This window comes from Marmota flaviventris, chromosome 2 (assembly GCF_047511675.1).
Source record: "Marmota flaviventris isolate mMarFla1 chromosome 2, mMarFla1.hap1, whole genome shotgun sequence".
Lineage (NCBI taxonomy): Eukaryota > Metazoa > Chordata > Mammalia > Rodentia > Sciuridae > Marmota > Marmota flaviventris.
This window is the reverse complement of record NC_092499.1, coordinates 81,171,401-81,192,277: the sequence shown is the minus strand read 5'-3', so window position 1 is coordinate 81,192,277 and position 20,877 is coordinate 81,171,401. Positions and strand designations below refer to the sequence as shown.

At 33.6% G+C, this 20,877-nt stretch overlaps 2 protein-coding genes across 2 annotated transcripts; both read right to left on the bottom strand.

The window, feature by feature from the left end:
• Positions 1–544: 544 nt before the first annotated feature.
• On the bottom strand, positions 545–1,492 carry LOC114087914 (olfactory receptor 4K14-like). Its single transcript, XM_027929416.2, has one exon. It carries the CDS (start codon positions 1,487–1,489, stop codon positions 545–547), a length of 945 nt encoding a protein of 314 aa, XP_027785217.2. The 5' UTR covers positions 1,490–1,492.
• Positions 1,493–11,503: 10,011 nt separating this feature from the next.
• Positions 11,504–12,433, bottom strand: LOC114087913 (olfactory receptor 4K14-like). Its single transcript, XM_027929415.2, has one exon. The coding sequence runs from the start codon at positions 12,431–12,433 to the stop codon at positions 11,504–11,506; it is 930 nt and encodes a 309-aa protein (XP_027785216.2).
• Between the last annotated feature and the right edge of the window lie 8,444 nt (positions 12,434–20,877).

Below are 20,877 nucleotides of genomic sequence, written 5' to 3'. Positions count from 1 at the left end.
GGGGTAGGGAGGGGGAGCATAGGAGGAATAGATGAATTCTAGATAGGGCAGAGGGGTGGGAGGGAAAGGGAAGGGGAAGGGGATTAGCAAGGGCGGTGGAATGTGATGGACATCATTATCCAAAGTACAAGTATGAAGAATTGGTGTCAACATACTTTATATACAATCAGAGATATGAAAAAATTGTGCTGTATATGTGTAATAAGAATTGTAATGCATTCCACTGTCATTTATTTTTTAAAAAAAAATCAATAAGAAAAGAAAGAAAAAGAATAAAAAAGAAATTATCCATAAAGAGAGGCATCTAAAATAAATTTCAGATTTTTATTTAAAAGGTTAAAAGCATAAGAAAACTGATTATATGAGATTTATCATGTAGACAGATCATTAGGATGAATTTTAGAGTAATGATTAATAGTGTTCTACTTGATAAATAATAAATGTTGAATTTGCCTATATTTTATTAAATAAATAAACAGGATCTCTGAATTTTAAACTATTTTATCAGGTCAAGTATTCACAATTTGAGTTGCTTATGTTTCTCTCAGCATTGTGTATTTCCTTTGGAATTCATATAGTAGTTTCTGAATCGCTTCATAGCACTTTTCATCTCTTTATTTCTCAGTGTATAAATGGCTGGATTGAGGAGTGGTGTAAAAACAGAGTAAAACACAGCAAGAAACTTGTCCAACCAGGTGATGTTGAGGGGCCACACGTAGATGAAGATGCAGGGCACAAAAAAGATCATCACCACTGTGACATGGGCACTGCAGGTGGACAGGGCTTTAGATGCTCCGGTTTTAGAGCTCTGGCGAACAGTGAGAAGAATGTATGTGTAAGATATCAGCAGGAGGATAAAGCAAGTTACAGCCACAATTCCACTGTCAGCATTCATTACTATTCCCAAGTCATAAGAATCCATGCAGGCCAGCTTGATCACCAGTGGTATGTCACAGAAAAAGCTGTCTATTTCCCTGGGGCCACAGAAAGGCAGCTGCACAATCACAGCCATTTGACTCATGGCATGCACAAAGCCCACAGTCCAGGATGTCAAAACCAGCCCAAAGCACCTTTGCAGGCTCATAACGGTGGAGTAGTGGAGTGGTTTGCAGATGGCCACACAGCGGTCATAGGCCATGACCACCAGAAGCACCATCTCACTTCCTGCAATTAAATGGACAAATAGAATTTGGCACATGCAACCTGCAAAGGAAATGGTCTTATTCTCCCTGAGAAAGTCAGCAATCATCTTAGGAGTGGTGACTGAGGACAGCCACATATCAACAAAGGACAAGATGGCCAGAAAGAAGTACATGGGAGAATGAAGATGAGGGTCAGTGAGGATTAAGGTCAAAATGACAATATTTCCAGATACAATGATCAGGTAAAGCATCAAAAATACCATGAAGAGTAAGACCTGAATACTCCATGAGTGAACAAGTCCCAGAAACACAAATTCTGACACTGTGGACTGGTTTTCTCCATCCATTTTATTCAGTGTCTCCTCTGGGATAACCTGGAGAGTTTAGAGTATCCATTAGTGGGATGAGAAATGGACATTATTTTTAGAATTTAGTGTTCATATTACAATTTAACAACTATATCTGCAGTTAAAGAGAAATTTGATCACCTGAAAATGGTGTTATTTGTAAAAGAGAATACAAATAATGCCTGAAAATGGCTTTTTAAAGAGTAGGGTCTGATACCGGATTGTTATCCAGTGTTGGGTTGAGAGTCAAGAAAACAAGACAGTGAAGGTGAAGTCTAGGAATAGAGTTGTGATGCTACCTGGTCACTAGCTTCTTTCCACTATGCTAGTTAAAAGAACCTGGAGAGAGTAGCAGATATCACGCTAACAACAAAAATTAGGTCACATAATCAGGAAGATGACAGTCAAATGGTATTGAAATCCTGTAGAAATAACCTGATACAACACTACAGCTTTCCTGTATTATGTATAATGATTACTTCAAGCCTTAGATTACACACCCTAAGGTAAAATTTTAGGTTTTCCTTCTTAAACACGTTGGGAAAACCTTTATGAGAGAAGCTATAAAAATGGTATATAATAAACATTTTGATATGGAGATCTGATGTAAAATCAGACACATAATCTCTTATTAATTAAAATCTAAAGTATAATGGAATTCATGTGGCATACTAAGTGGATTAGAAAAAAATAACAGTGTAGTGTCATAAAAAATGGATTACTCAAAGTTGAAGGCAACTAAAACTGAGATTCTGATTTAATGAACTCTGAATGAAAGTTCTTTATAATTCCAGCTTATCATTAGTAAATATTTATCTTCAACTAGTGTGGATTTAGAAATTGCTTAGATTTTAAAATTTTATGATTTCTGACCAGAGGAGATACTAATGTTTTCTACCTGTGTTTTCTAAGATAATAAATGCCACATGAGTAAACAAGACCAATGTTTAACTATTAGTGATGAGTAAACATGAAGTTCAGCTTTCAGTCATTACGGATTGTTCTCCAAATAGAGTAATGACAAGGCTTACATTAATTCCTAAGTAAATAAACAATACTCCTCAAGCTATAGAGAGGAAAGATGGTTCTCCATTTCCTTTCTCCCTTTATTATTTCTCTCTCTTGGCTTTGCTTCAGTTTTTGTATATTCCATCTTTTATTCTTTGAAATAGAACAGCCAAAGAGAGCAGGTGAACAATGAGAACAAGGGCTTCATCCTGAGCACTAGTTTTCCTTTCCCTTTCACTGGGAATTCAGAGGCTTAAATTAAGGATTAAGGATAGAAAGAGATAAAAATTTCCTGAATATAGTATTGTTAGTAACATACATACTTAATGTGAGAAAGAAGACATATTATAATACTCTCACAACCCACTGACATATTTTTATAATAGAAAAGATGTACCAAATTTTTCAAGAAATTGCCGTGGTTTATAAACATTGAGAAACTTGAAAAATCTGAACTTTATCTTGAATTTCAATTTCATATCAATGCACACTTTTCCTAGAATAAACAACTAGTTCTATACTTTGGGTAGAAAAAGCAGTATTTCAACTGTGCTTGACAATGGATATTGCTAAACAGATGATTTTGTACATTCCTATGAAACAATTTACCAACAAAAACCATACTCCTTTCTCAGAAATTTTGGAATTGTTAATATAGCCATAATATTAATAGGTTAATTATATTACTCTATTATTAGCAATCAATTTGTAGGAGAATTTTTAGAATGGAATAGTCTTTGACCTTTTACTTAGTCACACAATGGTCTGTAATCAAACTCTAGTTCTTGTTGATCTACTAATCTAAATCTCGTTCTGTTTTCACTTCCTCATTTGTGAAAAGAGGACACTCAGAGTGATGGTAGTAATGTTATAAGAAGATGTGTAAGAGGCAAAAGGACTTTCTATTAAAGCACTTTTGAAATTCTTACTTTAAACACAAAATTCTCCTTAAAAAAGTAAATATAATTCTGGATATGTTAAAACTGAAAAATTGGGGAAATGAGACATTTTGTTGTTCTTTTATAAATATGAAATATTATGAAAATAAGCAACACAATTTTCATCCTTTTCTATATATGTGCTCTTCTATAATGTTTTTCTATGAAATAGTCCTAAAACTCTGAGGTTGTTAGTATTTATATTTTTCCAAAGAAAATCTTGAACTCAGACAATTGATTCATACTTAGTAAGGTATGCAGGGAGAAAGTCTAAGTTCTACTCACTTATATTCATTTACAATTTTCTTGGGTTAAGAGTATTAATACTATTTCTGTGGTAATGTCACTTGTCACTTAATATATAACCTTTGTTTCTTCTATCTCTATGTGAAATATTGTCTTACATAGAATGCTGTTTCTCTGATATGAAATAATTATATAAAATGGGAGAGATTGTTTTAACAAGAATAGCAGGAGATGGTCACATTGAGTATCTATCACAGAACTGTGATCTCGGTACATAGACTTGAGAGCATCTCTGTAGCAGTGGATTTTGGTGTTGTATGCACTATTGTTAAGACCACAGAAACTCCATTAGGAACAGGGAGGACAGAACACCTGAATTCTGTTCTGACAATGTTAGGAGCTAGTGAATCCATTCTCAACTTCAAAGGTAGTTGGTATAATTAAAATAGATACAAAGAAATATTTTCAGAATTACCTTAAAAGAGAAGATCAAAGAGATGAATGACTTACTAAACACACTTTTTTCCTCTTAGATCAGATTCTGTTTAAGTCTTCTCTTCTGATTTGTGCCTGAGATGATATCCATATTGGGTGGAGGCAGTATCTGTGGAAGTTCTTTCTATCAGTTTGACATATATGCACCACCAAAAGTGGTCCCTTGAGTAAAATTACCTACACACATAACAGAAGTATCATGGAAATAATTTACTTTAGATACCCATAGGGAATTCTTTGTTAAGAGTGATATCAACTGTTGGGTACTGTAAAAATTAGAACAAGAAGACAAGTAACCTCACCTGAATCAGGTCACTGGTAAAAATTAATTTTTTTAAATTAAAAGTGTTCTTTTAATTTAAATTAAATTTAAATTTGTCAAACACAAAAATGCAAGTACTGAATGTTATGTCTCATGTTTGGAAACTAAGAAATGGGACTAAATATAAAATACTGACTAGTAGATGTTTGGAAGGGTGTTGGGGAAGAAGGACAAAGGGAAGTGAATTGCATTGGTCAGTGCAAGCTGAATGTGTGTATGGAAACCTAACACTGAACTCCACTAATACATATAATTAATGTATTATATTATATATATTATTATATATTATATATATTAATTAATGTATTATATTATATATATTAAAAAAAAGAAAAACACAAAAATCAAGCCTCTTAACTGGGTATCATTAGACATTTAACTACACATACACATTGTATAATATTTAAATCAACTGAAACATAGCTGTCTTTAAATATTTTTCATTTCTTTATGGTGAAAATATTCAAAATATGTTTTCCTACCATTTAAATATATATAGTACAGACTTCTTATCTGAGGTCACTCTACTGTATAATAGAACACGAAAATTTCTTACTTCTATGTTTATATCAGAAGGCTTCATTGCTTAGGTTTATTACCAAACATTTAAAGCAGATCAAATATCAATTTTTCTTAAATTAGTTCAAATAGTTAGAGAGAACTATTTTAAATTGCTGCATAAAGTAGTGATATTTGAAATTGTTTTTTCTTTTTTTCATGGAGCAATAATGAGATGTCTTCTCAATTCTTATATATAACTTGATCAACATAATCATATCCTATTTTGATGTAAAATTTTATTGTTTTCATTAGTACATAATGAATATACATAATAGTGGAGTTCATTGTGACATATTCACTAATGTATATAATATACTGACAATTGACTACATTTTGCTCCCCGGTATTTTCCCTTTCCCTTCCTTGCTCCCTTCCCCAGTACTCTTTCACTACTGGTATCCCTTATATTTTTTAATTGGTTTGTTATAATTATACATAAAAATGAGATCTTGTGACATATTCATATACACCCAAGCACTGTTTCAATTTCAGTAGGTTTTTATTGTGGTTGCAAGAGATATCTAATCATAAAAACTATATTTATTAATTTTTTAAAAATACCTTTAGTTTGTCATTTTAGATTTTGAAATGACTTAATTTTGGCACTATTGATATTAAATAAAATATATGTATTTAAAGAAAAATATGATCAATTTTGTACATATGCATATAAATATGAAAAGATCAATAAAATCCAGATCTTGAACATGTGCAGATAGAGACAGGGATAGAATTCCAGCAGAGACTACAAAAATGGATTATTAAAATGCTAAAAGAGCTAAAAGTAGATCTAAGGAATACAATTTCAATGAAGAGAAGAAGATTCTGAAAAAAACAATTTGAACTCCTGGAAACGGAAGACACAAAATTAAATAACAATTTAGCTGAAACTACATCAAGAGATTAGATATGTATAAAACAGAATTTCAGACCTTGAAGGTCTGATAGATAAACTTAAGCACTAAGTAAACAATAAATGAAATAAATTAAAGACATGATCTGAATTTACAAAAAAATACTCTGATACATCATTAAGAGATCAACTTAGGAGTTCTTCGGCTTCAAGAGGAAATGGAGATACAGTTAATAACATTAAGTACCTTTTCAGAGCAATAATGGTAAAAAAAAATTTCTAAAACTTAGGAATGAGATGAACATCTACCTACAGAAGACATATAACCCTAAATACACAAGGTCAAAAATTATCTTTTCAAGACATGCCATAATCAGTATGCCTAACATAGATAAAAAGAATAGAATGTTAGAAGCCACAACAGAAAAATATCAGGTCACACTAGAGGTAAAGTAATAAGACTCACTTCTGACTTCTCAGCTGAGACTCTAAAATTCTTGAGGGCTTCAAAAAAGATAATTCTATCTTTGAAAGAAAACATTTGCCAATCATTATTTCCATATTCATCAGAGCTATCACTCAGAATCAAAAGAAACATAAAAACTTTGTAAGATAAAGTAAAATAAATTGAGCCAGTACCACAAAAAGACTGAAAAAATACTACATCTAGAAGAACTGATTAAAAACCCTAGAGTTCCCAAATGGATAAAGTTTTCCAGAAGACCAGTTAAGCAACTGAAAGTTAAGACCAATGAAATATGTGAAAAGAGAAATCAAATGGCATGAAATAATAAACATCTCACAATACTGTAAGTATAAATAGTATCAACTCTACAATTAAAAGATGTAGACTGACAGAATGGATAAAAAACAAACACAAACTACAGCTGTTTTGTAAGACTTATGTTATAGGCAAAGATATCCATGGCATAAAGCAAAAGAATAGGAAAGAACATTCCATACAAATAGAGTCTGAAAACAAATAGGAATAGCTATTCTCATATCAACAGAGCATATTTCAAGAAAAAAATTAATCAGAATGGACAAAAAAGGTCACTACACACTGGTAAAGGGAATAATCCAAGAAGAAAATAGAACAATATTTATGCCCCAACCATAGGTGCACCTAATTATATAAAAAATTGACATTAAGTCTTAACAAGTTGCCAGTAGACTAATAATGGGTAATTATTACACTTCTCACCAATAGGAATGTCATACAGACCTAAAATCAACAAAGGCAATGCTGACATAATTAATACTATCAATCAAATGGACTAACAGACATTTTTTAGAGTATTTCATCCAGTAACTGTTGAGTTTACCTTCTTCTTAACAGCTCATGGAAATATCTTCAAAATAGATAATATTTTAGGTCACAAAGCAAGTCTAAGCAAACACAAAAAAAATCAATATAATTCCTTGCATCTTACCAGACCACAGTAGAATGAAATTAGAATTCAACAGGAAGAATAATTATAGAAAACACATAAGCACAGAAAGATCAAAAAACTATGTTTTTGAACAAGTAATTGATCATAGAAAAAAATGAGATGAGAAATAAAAGATTTTTTTCTAGAGTCAAAGAAGTTAGTGATACAATAAATCAAAAATCTCTGGAATGCTGCAAAGGCTATTAGTATAGTTCCTACATTAAAGTGTCTAGGAAGAATGACTTTATGACATTTTCAAGTAAATAAATGGAGCTGGAGACTATCACACTAAGTGAAATAAGATAGTCCCAAAAGTCAAAGATCCAATGTTTTTTCTGATATGTGGAAGCTAACCCATAATAAAAGGGGTGAGGAATGAGAAATTCAGTAAATTAGACAATGGTGAGTGGAAGGAAGAGAGGGGGGATAGGAAAGGGAAAAGCAGTGTAAGGAATCTGTCATAATTTTCCCATGTATACACATGAATACACCACAGTGAATATAGATATAGATTCAAATATATGAATCAAAAAATACAATTCTGTTGTCAATTGGATGATACAAAGAAATTAATTTATTTATAAATTCATAGCTCAATTTCTTCAACAAAAACTATTTCTGCATTGACTTCTCTCCACAAATATAAATCATGACTATAGGGAATATTGCTTAATACCAAAGGACTAAAATTTAAAATATGGAACTACAGGGGATTTTGCATGATATGTTGGTTGTAATTACAATCAAAGACCTGTGATAAGTAAAGATAAGAAAAAAATATATTCAAGTATTACTATGATTAATTTTTTAATTGTGATTATATACTACATCATGAAGAGCCACACTCCTACCAGGAAGAAGCCTGAAATCCAACTGGGCATGCAAATTTTATAACTCCACATTGGGCATCTGGGGCACATGGCATGATATTTTGTCCAAAGTGTTTGGGAAGCTCTACCATGTTAGTTGCAGCCCAAGTGGCTTTTCTGTTGGTTTGTCTCATCTCAATTCCTGCAGCCTTCCTTAGTGGACATTCTATGCTACTGGAATTTCTTAATCTTGGGTGTCTCCACTGCAACTTTGATTTACTCTTCACATCTCCATGCCACACATCGCCTTCTCAGGATGCCTGCAGAAACTCTGACCCTGCTGCATTTTTTTATGGCCTCTTTGAAATCTCGGTTGAAGCCTCCATGATCCCCCTCACTCCAGTATCCTGCATTCCTGCAGAACAAACACTACGTGGGTGACACCAGGATTTTCTGCCATCTTGAGCAATAGCTAAGCCTCCAGGAACCCTGGCTGCAGCAGCCTCCCAGTGCCTGGGTAGCTAAGCATGTTGATAAAACTTCCTAGGGCGCCTTGTGCAAGAAGGATACATGATTGGTCTCTTCTCAAAGAAATTCTTACTTTTATATCCTTAAGTCTTATATATATATTTGCATATATATATATATATATATATATATATATATATATGCAATAAAACCACATTTTTTTATGGAAGAAATAAAATAAATATTTATTTATGATTTTAAGGTTTGGGGAATGCTTGTTAAATTCCAATGAAGTGTGCCTGAATGATGCACATAAACCAATATCATGAGAATTTGAATGCAACAAGTGGACACCATTTACTCATTAAAATGTTTTAATTTACTATGTATTATGATATATATATATATATAGATAGATAGATAGATCCATCCCCATGGATTAAGTACTATATTTTCACAAAATAAAGAGGCAAAACTTAGTTTGCATTGTGCCTACAGCATGGCTGGTGCAAGAGGAATTGTGGAAGTGAAAAAGATTCTGTCAATTTTCCAGAAATTGATTAACTTTAATTTGATTTTGAATCTACTAATCCTGACATTCACTCTTACTTTTTAATATGTTTTTATTCTTAATTGACACATAATAATTAAACATAGTTATGGATTATAGAGTGACATTTCAGTCCATATATGCAATATGCAATGATGAGTTGACAGTAATTGGCATGTCTATAACATCATTTATTAGAATTTATCTTATCGTGAACAGAGAATCTGATTTGTTTCATGTAATGCTATCTGACAATTTTACTTTTGTTGCCTGTGCTTTAAGGATTGTCGAGAACCACCCACGGGTTGTGTGTGAGCTGTGAGAATTTGAGCACATGAGGGGACTATACTGATGTTGCTTCTCTGACTGGGCTGAGCGATGTATATGTCCTTTTCTCCTCCCTCTGCCTTTGATCCCACACAGGGCCTGAAATGGGTGTGGCCTCCCAAGATGTTAGTCAATCTGCTGACTGCAAGACATCACCAAGCAACCCCCTGATATCCAATCCCTTGCCTTATTTGGGTTGAACTTTCAAAGGTCTTCCCCTCAATAAACAGGGTGGTCTCAGGTGTGCTCTCTCTCTTTTGCCAGCCATCCTTGCCTCCCTTCTGGGAACTGGGGCAGAGAAGCCATGACTAAACCCCAAGAAAAAGGTACTTTCTGTGTCTGTGTGATTATTCAGTGCCAACCCAATTCACCTGGAGTGACCCTGACTGATTTAGTCATGTGTAGCAGCAAGGGATTATATACAAAAAATCATTGTTCAGACCAGTGTCCTGAAGCATTTCCTCCATGTTTTCTAGTAGTTTCATAGAACTGGGTAGTACATTTAAATAATTGATCCATTTTGAGGTGCTGTTTGTATAGGGAGAGAGATAGGTGTCTGGTTTCTTTCTTCTTCATATGGCATCCTGCTGTCCAGGAACAATTTACAGAAAGGACTTCCTTTCTCTGATGAGTGTTTTCCCTGCTTTTGTCAAAGTCAATTTTGGTTTTTTTTTTTGTTTGTTTGTTTATTTGTTACTTATATTTGTGAAATGGATAGTTAAATGAATGGAAGATTGAGTAATAGATGCCTAGCTGGCTTAATGAATGATTAGCAGGGTGAATGGATAAATAAATAAACAAAAGAATAAACAAATTCAACATGACCGCACACCTAGAAAAAAAAAGACCCAGTTCTTGCCTTTATGTTGATTTCCATTCTGAATTACACAAAAATAATTAATAAAAATTTAATCATTAAATTGCAGTATTTGACACTGACATAACCAATGGAAACAGCATTAGTTTTCTTTTTTTGTTTTAACTTGTAGTGAGTTAATGAATTTCACATAGAAGTAATGTCCATTGTTCTTCTTTATATTATTTATCACCCTTGTTTACCACCCACATCCCACCGGTAACTGAATCAGGGTCACTCCGCGTGGTTTGGGCTGGCAACGAAAAGACCACACGAACACAGAAGTACCTTTTGTGGGGAGTCAGGAAGGCTCTGCAAGCTGCAACCTCAAAGGCACTACACTGTTCCTACACTGAACAGCACTGAAAAGGGCACAAGGAGCAAGAGAGTCAAGAGAGCGAGTGCACCCTAAACTCCCCTGTTTATTAGGGAAAAGGCATAAAAGACATTCAATAGCATATTCCACCCAAATCAGGCAAGGGATTGTGTTACAAGAAACAGATGGGTAGCCCAATCCCATTGGGTAACACCCAAGCCCAGAGCTAAGGCACTTCCTTGCACTTTCTTAAACTTCCTTGTTAGACCCACTTGCTTCGCACAGCTGGGAACCCCAGTTTAATACCCCCATTTCTCAAGGATGAGGGGATGTGCCTAGCTCCTGTACAGGGCGGCCTGACACTTGTTCATTCTGTTTTTTTCTACTGTTAATATTTGCAAAGTAATTTTTGTTAAGGAAAAAAATAATAATTTGTATTCTTACAAAATGTAAATGGAAGTTAGAAGAGGAGGTCAATATTAATAAGTGCTTATTTTTTAAATAAGGTTATGAGAAAACCCAAGAGAAGTTTATTAAGATACTACCAACCCAAATGAATGCATGTTGTTGTGAAATAAATTTTAGATTATTGTTTAACTATTTGTAGGAAAACTGAGTAGATGTATTTCCCAGATTGGTAGATTTGATTTTAGTAATAATTCTTAGTGTTCTACTGGCTAACTACTAAGTATTGAATTTTCCTGTATTTTATTAACCCTATTTCTATATCTGGAGACAGGAACACTAAGGCTCATACTTGCAACCTATTTTATAAGGTCTGTCTTACCAATTTAAAGTGTTCATGAAATTCTCAGGCACTAATCATTTCATTTCATTTGGAATCCAGATAGTAGTTTCTAAGTCTCTCCATAGCACTTTTCATTTCTTTGTTTCTCAGGGTATAAATAGCTGGATTGAGGAGTGGTGTAAAAACAGAGTAAAACACAGCAAGAAATTTGTCCAACCAGGTGATGTTGAGTGGCCACACATAGATGAACATACAAGGCACAAAAAAGATCACTACCACTGTGATGTGGGCACTGCAGGTGGACAGGGCTTTAGATGCACCAGTTTTAGATCTCTGGTGAACAGTGAGAAGAATGTATGTGTAGGACATCAGCAAGAGAATGAAGCAGGTTACAACCACAACCCCACTGTCAGCATTCATTACTATTCCCAAGTTAGAAGAATCCATGCAGGCCAGCTTGATCACCAGTGGTATGTCACAGAAGAAGCTATCTATTTCCCTGGGGCCACAGAAAGGCAACTGCACAATCACAGCCATCTGACTTATGGCATGCACAAAGCCCGCGGTCCAGGATGTCAACACCAGCCCAATGCACCTTTGCAGGCTCATAATGGTGGAGTAGTGGAGTGGTTTGCAGATGGCCACATAGCGGTCATAGGCCATGACCACCAGGAGCACCATCTCACCCCCACCAACAAAGTGCACGAAGAGGATCTGGCACATGCATCCTGCAAAAGAAATGGTCTTATTGTCCTTGAGAAAGTCAGCAATCATCTTAGGAGTGGTGACTGAGGACAGCCACAAATCAATGAAGGACAGGTTGGCCAGAAAGAAGTACATGGGGGAATGGAGATGAGGGTCAGTGATGATTAAGGTCACAATGACAATATTTCCAGATACAATGATCACGTAAAGCAACAAAAATATTATTAAAAGTAAGACCTGCAAACTCCATGAATGGCCAAGTCCTAGAAGCACAAATTCTGACACTGTGGACTGATTTCCTCCAAACATTTTATTCAGTGTCTCCTCTGACATGACCTGGAGAGGATAGAGTATCAGTTAGTGGGATTAATTTTTAGAATTTAGCATTCACATTGAAATTTAGCAACTACATCTGCAGTTAAAAGATATATTGGTCACATGTATATGGTATTATCTGTAAAAGAGAATCTAAATGATGTCTGAGAATGGGTTTTCAAGAAGCATAGTCTGAGATGGGATTTTTATCCAGCGCCTGGTTGAAAGAGTCAAAAACAATAGGACAGTGAGTGTAAAGTCTAGGAAAAGAGTTGTTATGCCGCCTGGACACTAGCTTATTCTGTCCACTGTGCTAGTTAAAAGAACCTGGAAAGGGCAGCCACCACCATATTAAACAATAAAAGAAGGTCACATATTTAGGAAGAAGATGGTTAAATGATATTGATATCTAGAGCAAATGTCATGACATGACATTACAGTTTCTCAGTATCATGTATAATGATTGCTTTAATCTTCAGTTAGTCATTTTAAATTAGACTCATAAGCTAAACTTTTAAGTTATCAATCCAAAATATATGTTGGCTTGAAACAGAAAAAATAAAAAGAAAACAAATATGTGTTGGGACAAGCTTTATGAGAGGAGCTATACAGAAGGGTATATAATAAATGCCTTGACATGATTATTTGTATGTAAAATTAGGCCCATATTCTATCATTAACTAAAATCCAAAATATAGTGGAATTCATTTAGCACAATAAATGAATTGGAAGAAAATAATGTAGAGTTCTTAGAAAGTTTAAAGCAACTGTGACTCAGATTCTCATTTCATTAACTCTGAATCAAAGTTCCTTATAATTCAGGCTTATCATTAGTGAATATTTGCTTTGAATTCACAACTAAATTTTAGGAATTCCTTAGGCTTTGAAATGTTGCAATCTCTGGCCATCAGAGATACCAATGTGTTCTATGTTTTCTAAGACAATAAATTACATACATGTGTAAGCAAGGCCCATCTTTCCCTATTAGTGAACACTAAACAGGTAGTTAAGCCTTCAGTGATCAATAGTTCATTTCTAAATAAAATAACGACATTGCTTAAAATTATCCATAAGTAAACTGACAACACTTCCAACTCTACCTAGTGGAAAGATAATTATCCATTTCCTCCCTCCATTTATTCTCTCTCCACATTGTTTCAGTTTTGTGTATTTCATCTTATATTCTTTGAAATAGGAACATAGGTGAAAAATGAGAATCCCCACTTCACCATGAGCGCTAGTGTTCCTTTCCCTTTTACTGGGAATTCAGTGGCCTAGAATAAAGATTAATGATGGAAAGAGAAGATTTTCCTAAATACATACTGTAAGTAGTAATACCTACAGTTACTGTGAGAAAGGAGACATATGACCATAGTTTCACAACTCACAAATGAGCAAATTTTCAAAAATAGAAAATATTTAATGAATTTCTGAAAAAAAAATCCTGATTTATGAGCACTAAGAAACTTGAACGATCTGACCTAGATTTTGAATCTTAATTTCTTATCAATACAAACTTCTTCTAGATTAATGTTTGAAGCACTAGTTCTGTACTGTTGGTAGGAAAAGGAGTATTTTGACTCTGCTTGAGAAAGGATATTGCTAAATGATTTTTGTACATTCCTAGAAACAATTTACCAATAAAAAATCATACTTTCTTTTCATCAGCTTTTAAATTTTTGATATTTTCATAATATTAGTAGGCTAATTATATGACTCTATTATTGTCAACTAATATTTAAGAGATTTTGTAAAAGAGAATAATCAAACTTTTGATTTAGTCATACTCAGGCTGAAATCCAACTTTATCACTTGTTGACCTATTCCATTAAGCCAAACTAGTTCTGTTTTTACTTCCTTTTTTGTGAAAAGAGGACACTCAATCTGATAGATGTGTCCAAAATATGAACCATAAAATATACAGAAAACTCTTTGATTTGTTCAGTACTCAGTGAATGTTAATAAATATTAGTTCTTTGTTCTAGTTTATATGGTGATACTTAAAGTGGTATAGTTTCCAAAACTTATTAGTAGTATTTTTTTGTATAGTTGAAAATTTCTTTTTTAATTTATAAATTATTATTTTATTAGTTGTACATATTAAAATTATTATTTGTAAGCAAAATATATCCAATAATTTATCTCTGAAATATCCACTCATTTTTTCTCTTAATTAACATACACATACTGAATAATCTTAATGAGATGTAGATTGAAGAAACATATCAGACATGTTTCTTTCTTTTCAGGAATTTAATGTTTACATCCTTACCTCTGCCCTTGCCTAGAGGTGTTATTAATATTATAATAGGACCTATAAGTGGCAAAAGGGCATTCTATTACAGCACTTTTGAATTCTTACTTGTAACAATGGGAAAATTTTCCTAGAATGTATAATGCCAATTATTGGATTAGTAAAATTGAAAAATTAAGAAAAGGAGACAAATATTTTTTCTCTTTCAGGAGAATCAAAATAATCAACATATTTTCAACCTCTTTCATATGCAATATTCTTCAATAAAGATTTTTTTTCTAAGTAAAGTAGTGTTACATGCCTGTAATCCTAATGACTCAGAAAGTTCCAGGCAGGAGGATCACAAGTTTGAGGACAGCCTCAATAACTTGTTGAGACCTGTATCAAAATTTAAAAAAGGACTGAAAGTGTAGTTATATGACTCTGGTCTCAATCCTTATAACAACAACAAAAAAAGACTTTTTTTCCTATAATAATCATAAAATAGTGAAAGTTTCAGTATTTATATTTTTACAAAGAGAAATCTGAATTTGGACAATTTAATAGATTACCTAATATACTTCTGTGTGTAGTACACAGGGAGAAAGACTAAGTGACTTCCATAGGCTCATGCTAACTTCTTGTTTTGAGGGGTTATGAGTTTTGATTCTATTTCTGTGGTAATGTCATTCCTCACTCAATATATAAACTTTAAACTCCAATCTCTATGATAAAATATCTTACATATAATACCATCTCTCTAATATGCAAACAATATTGTTTCAAGTGGAAAGATTACTTGAACAAGAATAACTGGAGATGGCCGTATTGAGTAGCTGTCAAAAAGCTATGCAGACGTGACAACTTCTCTGAGGCAGAGCAACATGGTGTTGGGTGCACTGTTGTTAATAAGACCACAGAAATTCCAATAGTAAGAGGGCAAGAGGATAAACCATGAATTGTCATCTAGAAATGTCACAAGCCAAAAAAGCTTGTCTCAATTCAAGCATAGAAGACATTCTTAAAACAGATACAAAAAAGTATTTTGAGAATTACCTTTAAAAAGAACATCAGAGAGAGATGACTTACAGAACACAATATTTTATCTTAGATCACATTCTCTTTTAGTGTCCTCTTCTGACCGTCCCTGAGATGACTATCCAAGATGGATGGAGACAGTATCTGTGGATGTGCTTTTCCTCAGCCTGACATATATTCACCACTGGAAAGAGTCCCTTGGTGAAATGACCTATTATATGTTCATAATAGAAGAAACATGGAAATAATTTTCTTCAGATATCCATAAAGAATTCTTCCTTAAGAGTGATGTCAACTATTGGCTACCAAGGAAATTAGAGCAGGAAGACAAATAACCTCACTTAAATCAATGCTATGTTAAAAATTAGTGTTGTTACTTAAGTTAAATTAATTTTGTCAGACAGATATACAAATACTGCACATTCTGTTTCATATTTTGAAACCAAGACAAATTGCCCTGAATATAGAATAGTCATTAATAGGGGTTTAAAAAAAACACTTTTTTCTACATTTTAAATATAGATAGTAGGGCTGGGATATGACTCAATGGTAAAGAGGTTTAGAATGGTGTGTGTGTGTGGGAGGGATCAAAGGAGGCTGGTTTGATCAGACCAAGCTTATGCATATATAAAAATATAAAACTGAACCTCATTAATACATAACTAAAATATATTAAAATTAATACATTAAAGAAAACATAACAATATTGTTCATACTAAATGAGGTAATATGATTTGGGGATATATACATACATATATGGATATATATGGATATATCCGATATCCAAACTCCAAGCTCCCTGCCTGGAAAAATTCTAATTTTTATTTTATTACTACTTATTCATTTTCATATTCTGGAATTCTATACAAATAAAATCAAGTAGGATGGACTCTGGTTTTTTTTTTTTTTTAATCAGGCTTTTTTCCCCACTCAGATATTTATTTTGATATTTGCTATTTGGAGATACATATAGATAGATAGATAGATAGATAGATATAAATATAGATATACATAAATATATATATATATATATATATATATATAGATAGATAGATAGATAGATAGATATCCAAATTATATATATATTAACCTAAACAGAGGTTGGGGTTATGACTCAGTGGTAGAGTGTTCACCTCACACACGCAAGGCCCTGGATTCAATCCTCAGCACCACATATAACTATATAAATAAAGTTATAAAAAAATTAACCTAAACATATCTATCTCCTCAAATATCTATAATTTTTTATGGTAAAAATTTTCAAAATACTTTTTTCTACATTTTAAAAATATATAGTAGGGCTGGGATATGACTCGGTGATAAAACACTTGCCTAGCCTGTGTGAAGCTCTGTGTTCAATCACCAGTACTAGGAAAAAAAAGTAAAATATATAGTACATACTTGCTATCTATGGTCGTTGTATTGTGTGAAAGTGCACAGAAAATTCTTACTCCTCGTGTACCATCAGACAGTTTCATTGTTGAGATCTACTGAACATTTAAAGAAGAAATAGCAATAATTCTTCTGAAATAACCTGAAGATTTGAAGAGAAGAAAATTTTTCCAAATACATTCTATACATTTTTGTACTTACAAGAGACTTCCCCAGAAGAATTCTAGAGTTGATAAATGAATTCAGAAAAGTAGCAGGACACAAGATCAGCATTAAAAAAAAATTTATTTTGGCACTGGGATTGAACCCAGGGATGCTCTACAATTGAAATGCATCCCCAGCCTTTTTTAAATTTTTTAGACAGGGTTTCACTAAGCTATTCAGACCAGGTTTGAACTAGCAATCCTCTTGTCTCACCATCCTGCTGGGAATACAGGCATGTATCACCACACCAGCTCCATATGATATTTTGATGCATGCATACATTCTAATATTAAAATCAGTGTAAACATGACCATTTCTTTATGGTAAAAACATTCAAAATCCCTTATTCCAGCTTTTTATTTGAAATATGCAATATATTTTCACTATATTCAGTCACCCTAATATAAAATAGTGCCACAGTCTGGCTGGGCACAAATGCCGCAGTCTGGCTGGGCACACAATCACGAGCCACCACACAGCTTGTAGATTCAAACAGCAACTCTTTATTCCCGAACTCAAACCAGCCGTCTACAATCACGTTCTGGGGAAATCCACGTTCTCTGCCCAAATCCACCTCCACTGGGCTTCTATCTCCAAAATATACTGTCTGAATCCCGTGAGAACTCAAGGGGAACTCAGGCAGCAGGATACGCCCTATTCCCAGCAGGAATAATCTTAAACCTTAAACCTGGAACCTAAACCGGGAACGCCCTAATCCGCCTTGGTCCTTGAGCAAGGTCACCTACATTCAATGTCACTGCAACATGGGGTACGCTGGCAAGGAAATTGTCATACCTACTTGGCTAATGGCTCCCAGCAAATAGAACATCATAATTTATTTTTTAATATTTAATCGTAGCTATGTACTCACTGACCAACTTTTACCCTTCCCTCCCTACCTCCTAATCCTCCAGGCTGTCGTACCCATTGCTCTATCTCAACTTCTATGGGATCAAGTTCTTAAGTTCCACAGAATGAAATCATATGGTATTCGTTATTTTGTGGTTGCATAGTTTAGTTTCCTTAATGACCTCTTCTTCAATTCTTGTTGTTGCAGATGATAGGATTCTATCTGTTGTTATGGTTGAGAAGTCTTGTATCGTGATTGTGTGCTTTATTTTCTTTATTTGTTTATCAGCTTAATTATACATAGATTGTTTCCATTTCTTGGCTATTTTGGATAGTACTGCAATGAACATAGGCGTACAGATATCTTCAACCTACTCCACTATTTCATTGGGATATATACTCATTAGTGCAATAATTGGATTATTAAGGGGTTCTCTTTGTTTTTTGGAGGAAATACATTACTATTTTCCATGATAGCTGTACTAATTTATATTCTCACTAATAGTGTACACAGAATCATTTTTATCCAAATCCTTGCCAGAATTTATTATATTTGGTCTTTTTTAATATCCATGTTTCATTGTGGTTTTTATTTGTATTTCCCTAATTACTAGTGAAGTTGGATTTTTTATAATCCTGTTGACCATCTCTATGTCTTCTTTGAGACATGTCCATTTAGTTTTATTATTTTTAAATAAAATGATGTTGATAATTACCATTATCATTATTGTTATTTACTATTGAGGGGTTTTTTTTGTCCTTATATATTCTGGATATTAACCTCTGTCATATGTATGACATATAAAGTTTCAACAAGAAAAAAAAATAGACTTCTAGTGTGTATTTCATAGCAAGGTAACCATAGTTAATAATGTGTTACATATATCAAAATTGCATGAAGAATAGATTTTAAATTTTCTCACTTTAAATAAAGGATAAATATGTGAGGTGAGAGTACTTTGACCATGTCATCATTTGAAAATGTGTATCTATATAAAAACAACATATTATATCCCATAAGTATATGACTATTATTTTTCAACTGAAATTTATAAATTAAAAACAAGAAAAGTGTCTACTGAATCTCAGCAAGAACTGTAAGAGTCTTTTAACCAGAACCTGTTCCTATTTCTCCAATTGTCTATTTTTGAAACTTCTTTATGGAATTGGCAGGCTATCCCATAAGGTTAGGCATCTTTAATAGTCAATTCTAGTCCTGTATTAATAAATGTTCCTTGCTAAGTTGGGACAAGACAGTGTATGAAAACTGGTGTATTCCATCTCTCTTTTTGCTTTGATGCCATTGGTTAAAATTTGCCCAGATGAGCATGACAGATAGGTAGGCCTGACCACTCAGTAGCTCTGCCCAATGGAGATAGCTTTACATGGAGAAAAACATGGAAAACCCAGAAAAAGGCTCTAATGTTTAAAATAACTGAGATCAAACGAGGAACATCACTAACAACTTTACAAAAATAAAAAGCATTATAAGTGAATATTTTGAACCATTCTAAGAATACATAAAATGAACATGGAATAGAAAATGCACAGAAAGACAAAAAATATAAAATAATAAAAGACATATAAGAACAAAAGCTATTGAATTCCTAGTTTAAAATTTCATGTAAGGAAAAGTCCAGGCCTTTATAGCCTCACTAGAGAGTGCTACCAACTATTTAAAGAAGAAATAATAATGAATCTTTGCAAACTCTTCTAGAAAATAATGGACTATGGAATACTTACCAAATCATTCTATAAGAGCTATTTTACCCTGATATGAAAGTCTGTCCAATGCATCACTAAAAAGGAAAAGTATAGACTGATATTCTTCATGGATATAGAAAAAGCATAAACTACCAATCAAAAAAATCATTTAAGTATAAAGGTGCATATATATTAATAATAAAAATATAGAAAATAACAAAGAACTCATACTACCTGATTTTGTGACTTATTATAATGTGACAGTAATTAAGAGCATGTGTTATTGGTAAAAGAATAGATAAGTAGGTCAATGGAATAGAACAGATCCCACAAACAGGCACACAAATGTAGACATCTCATCCTTCACAAAGGGGAAAAGAATGAATGAAGGGGAAAAGAATGAATGAAGGGAAAAAGCTGGTCTTTCCAACAAATTATGTTGGAACAACTGGATGTCCATGTACTAAAAGAAAAGAAAAGGTGAATCCACACATAGATTACACATAGATTATACTACTTAACTCAAATGGATAATACGACTAAATATAAAACAAAGAACTATGCAACTATAGAAATAGAAGGAATAAATCAAACTGACTTTATATAGGGCCAGAAGCAGGCCACAGAAGCAGGTAGATCACAGTAGCATGGGCCTTGGTTTGCTATTGCATTGTGGTAGTCTCTATGAAATGTGGGCTCTGGGTGTGAATGAGCTTTGCAGTATTGATGACAAGACTGCCTACCCCGTGCTTGTACAACCCAGGCACTACTACCTGGAAAGAGTAATTGTCCTTTGGAGAGGAAAAAAAAAAGGGGGGGGATGATATATACCAAAATGTAAGGAACCTGGTGACACAGCTTCCCAGCTGTCAAGTCATGCAGCTGGCCTATTGATCCTTGCAGAGGACAGCAGTGGAGTGGTGGAATGACAGAACATCATAGTGGTTACCCTGGGTAGTTTGGACTCCAGGAGGCAAATATAGCCATGACCGCATGGAGCTAGCCATGCAGGCATAGT

What these genes read in the sequence shown, in the direction of transcription:
- LOC114087914 (XM_027929416.2), bottom strand. Translation starts at nt 1,489, where the DNA reads ATGGATGGAGAAAACCAGTCCACAGTGTCAGAATTTGTGTTTCTGGGA.
- LOC114087913 (XM_027929415.2), bottom strand. Translation starts at nt 12,433, where the DNA reads ATGTTTGGAGGAAATCAGTCCACAGTGTCAGAATTTGTGCTTCTAGGA.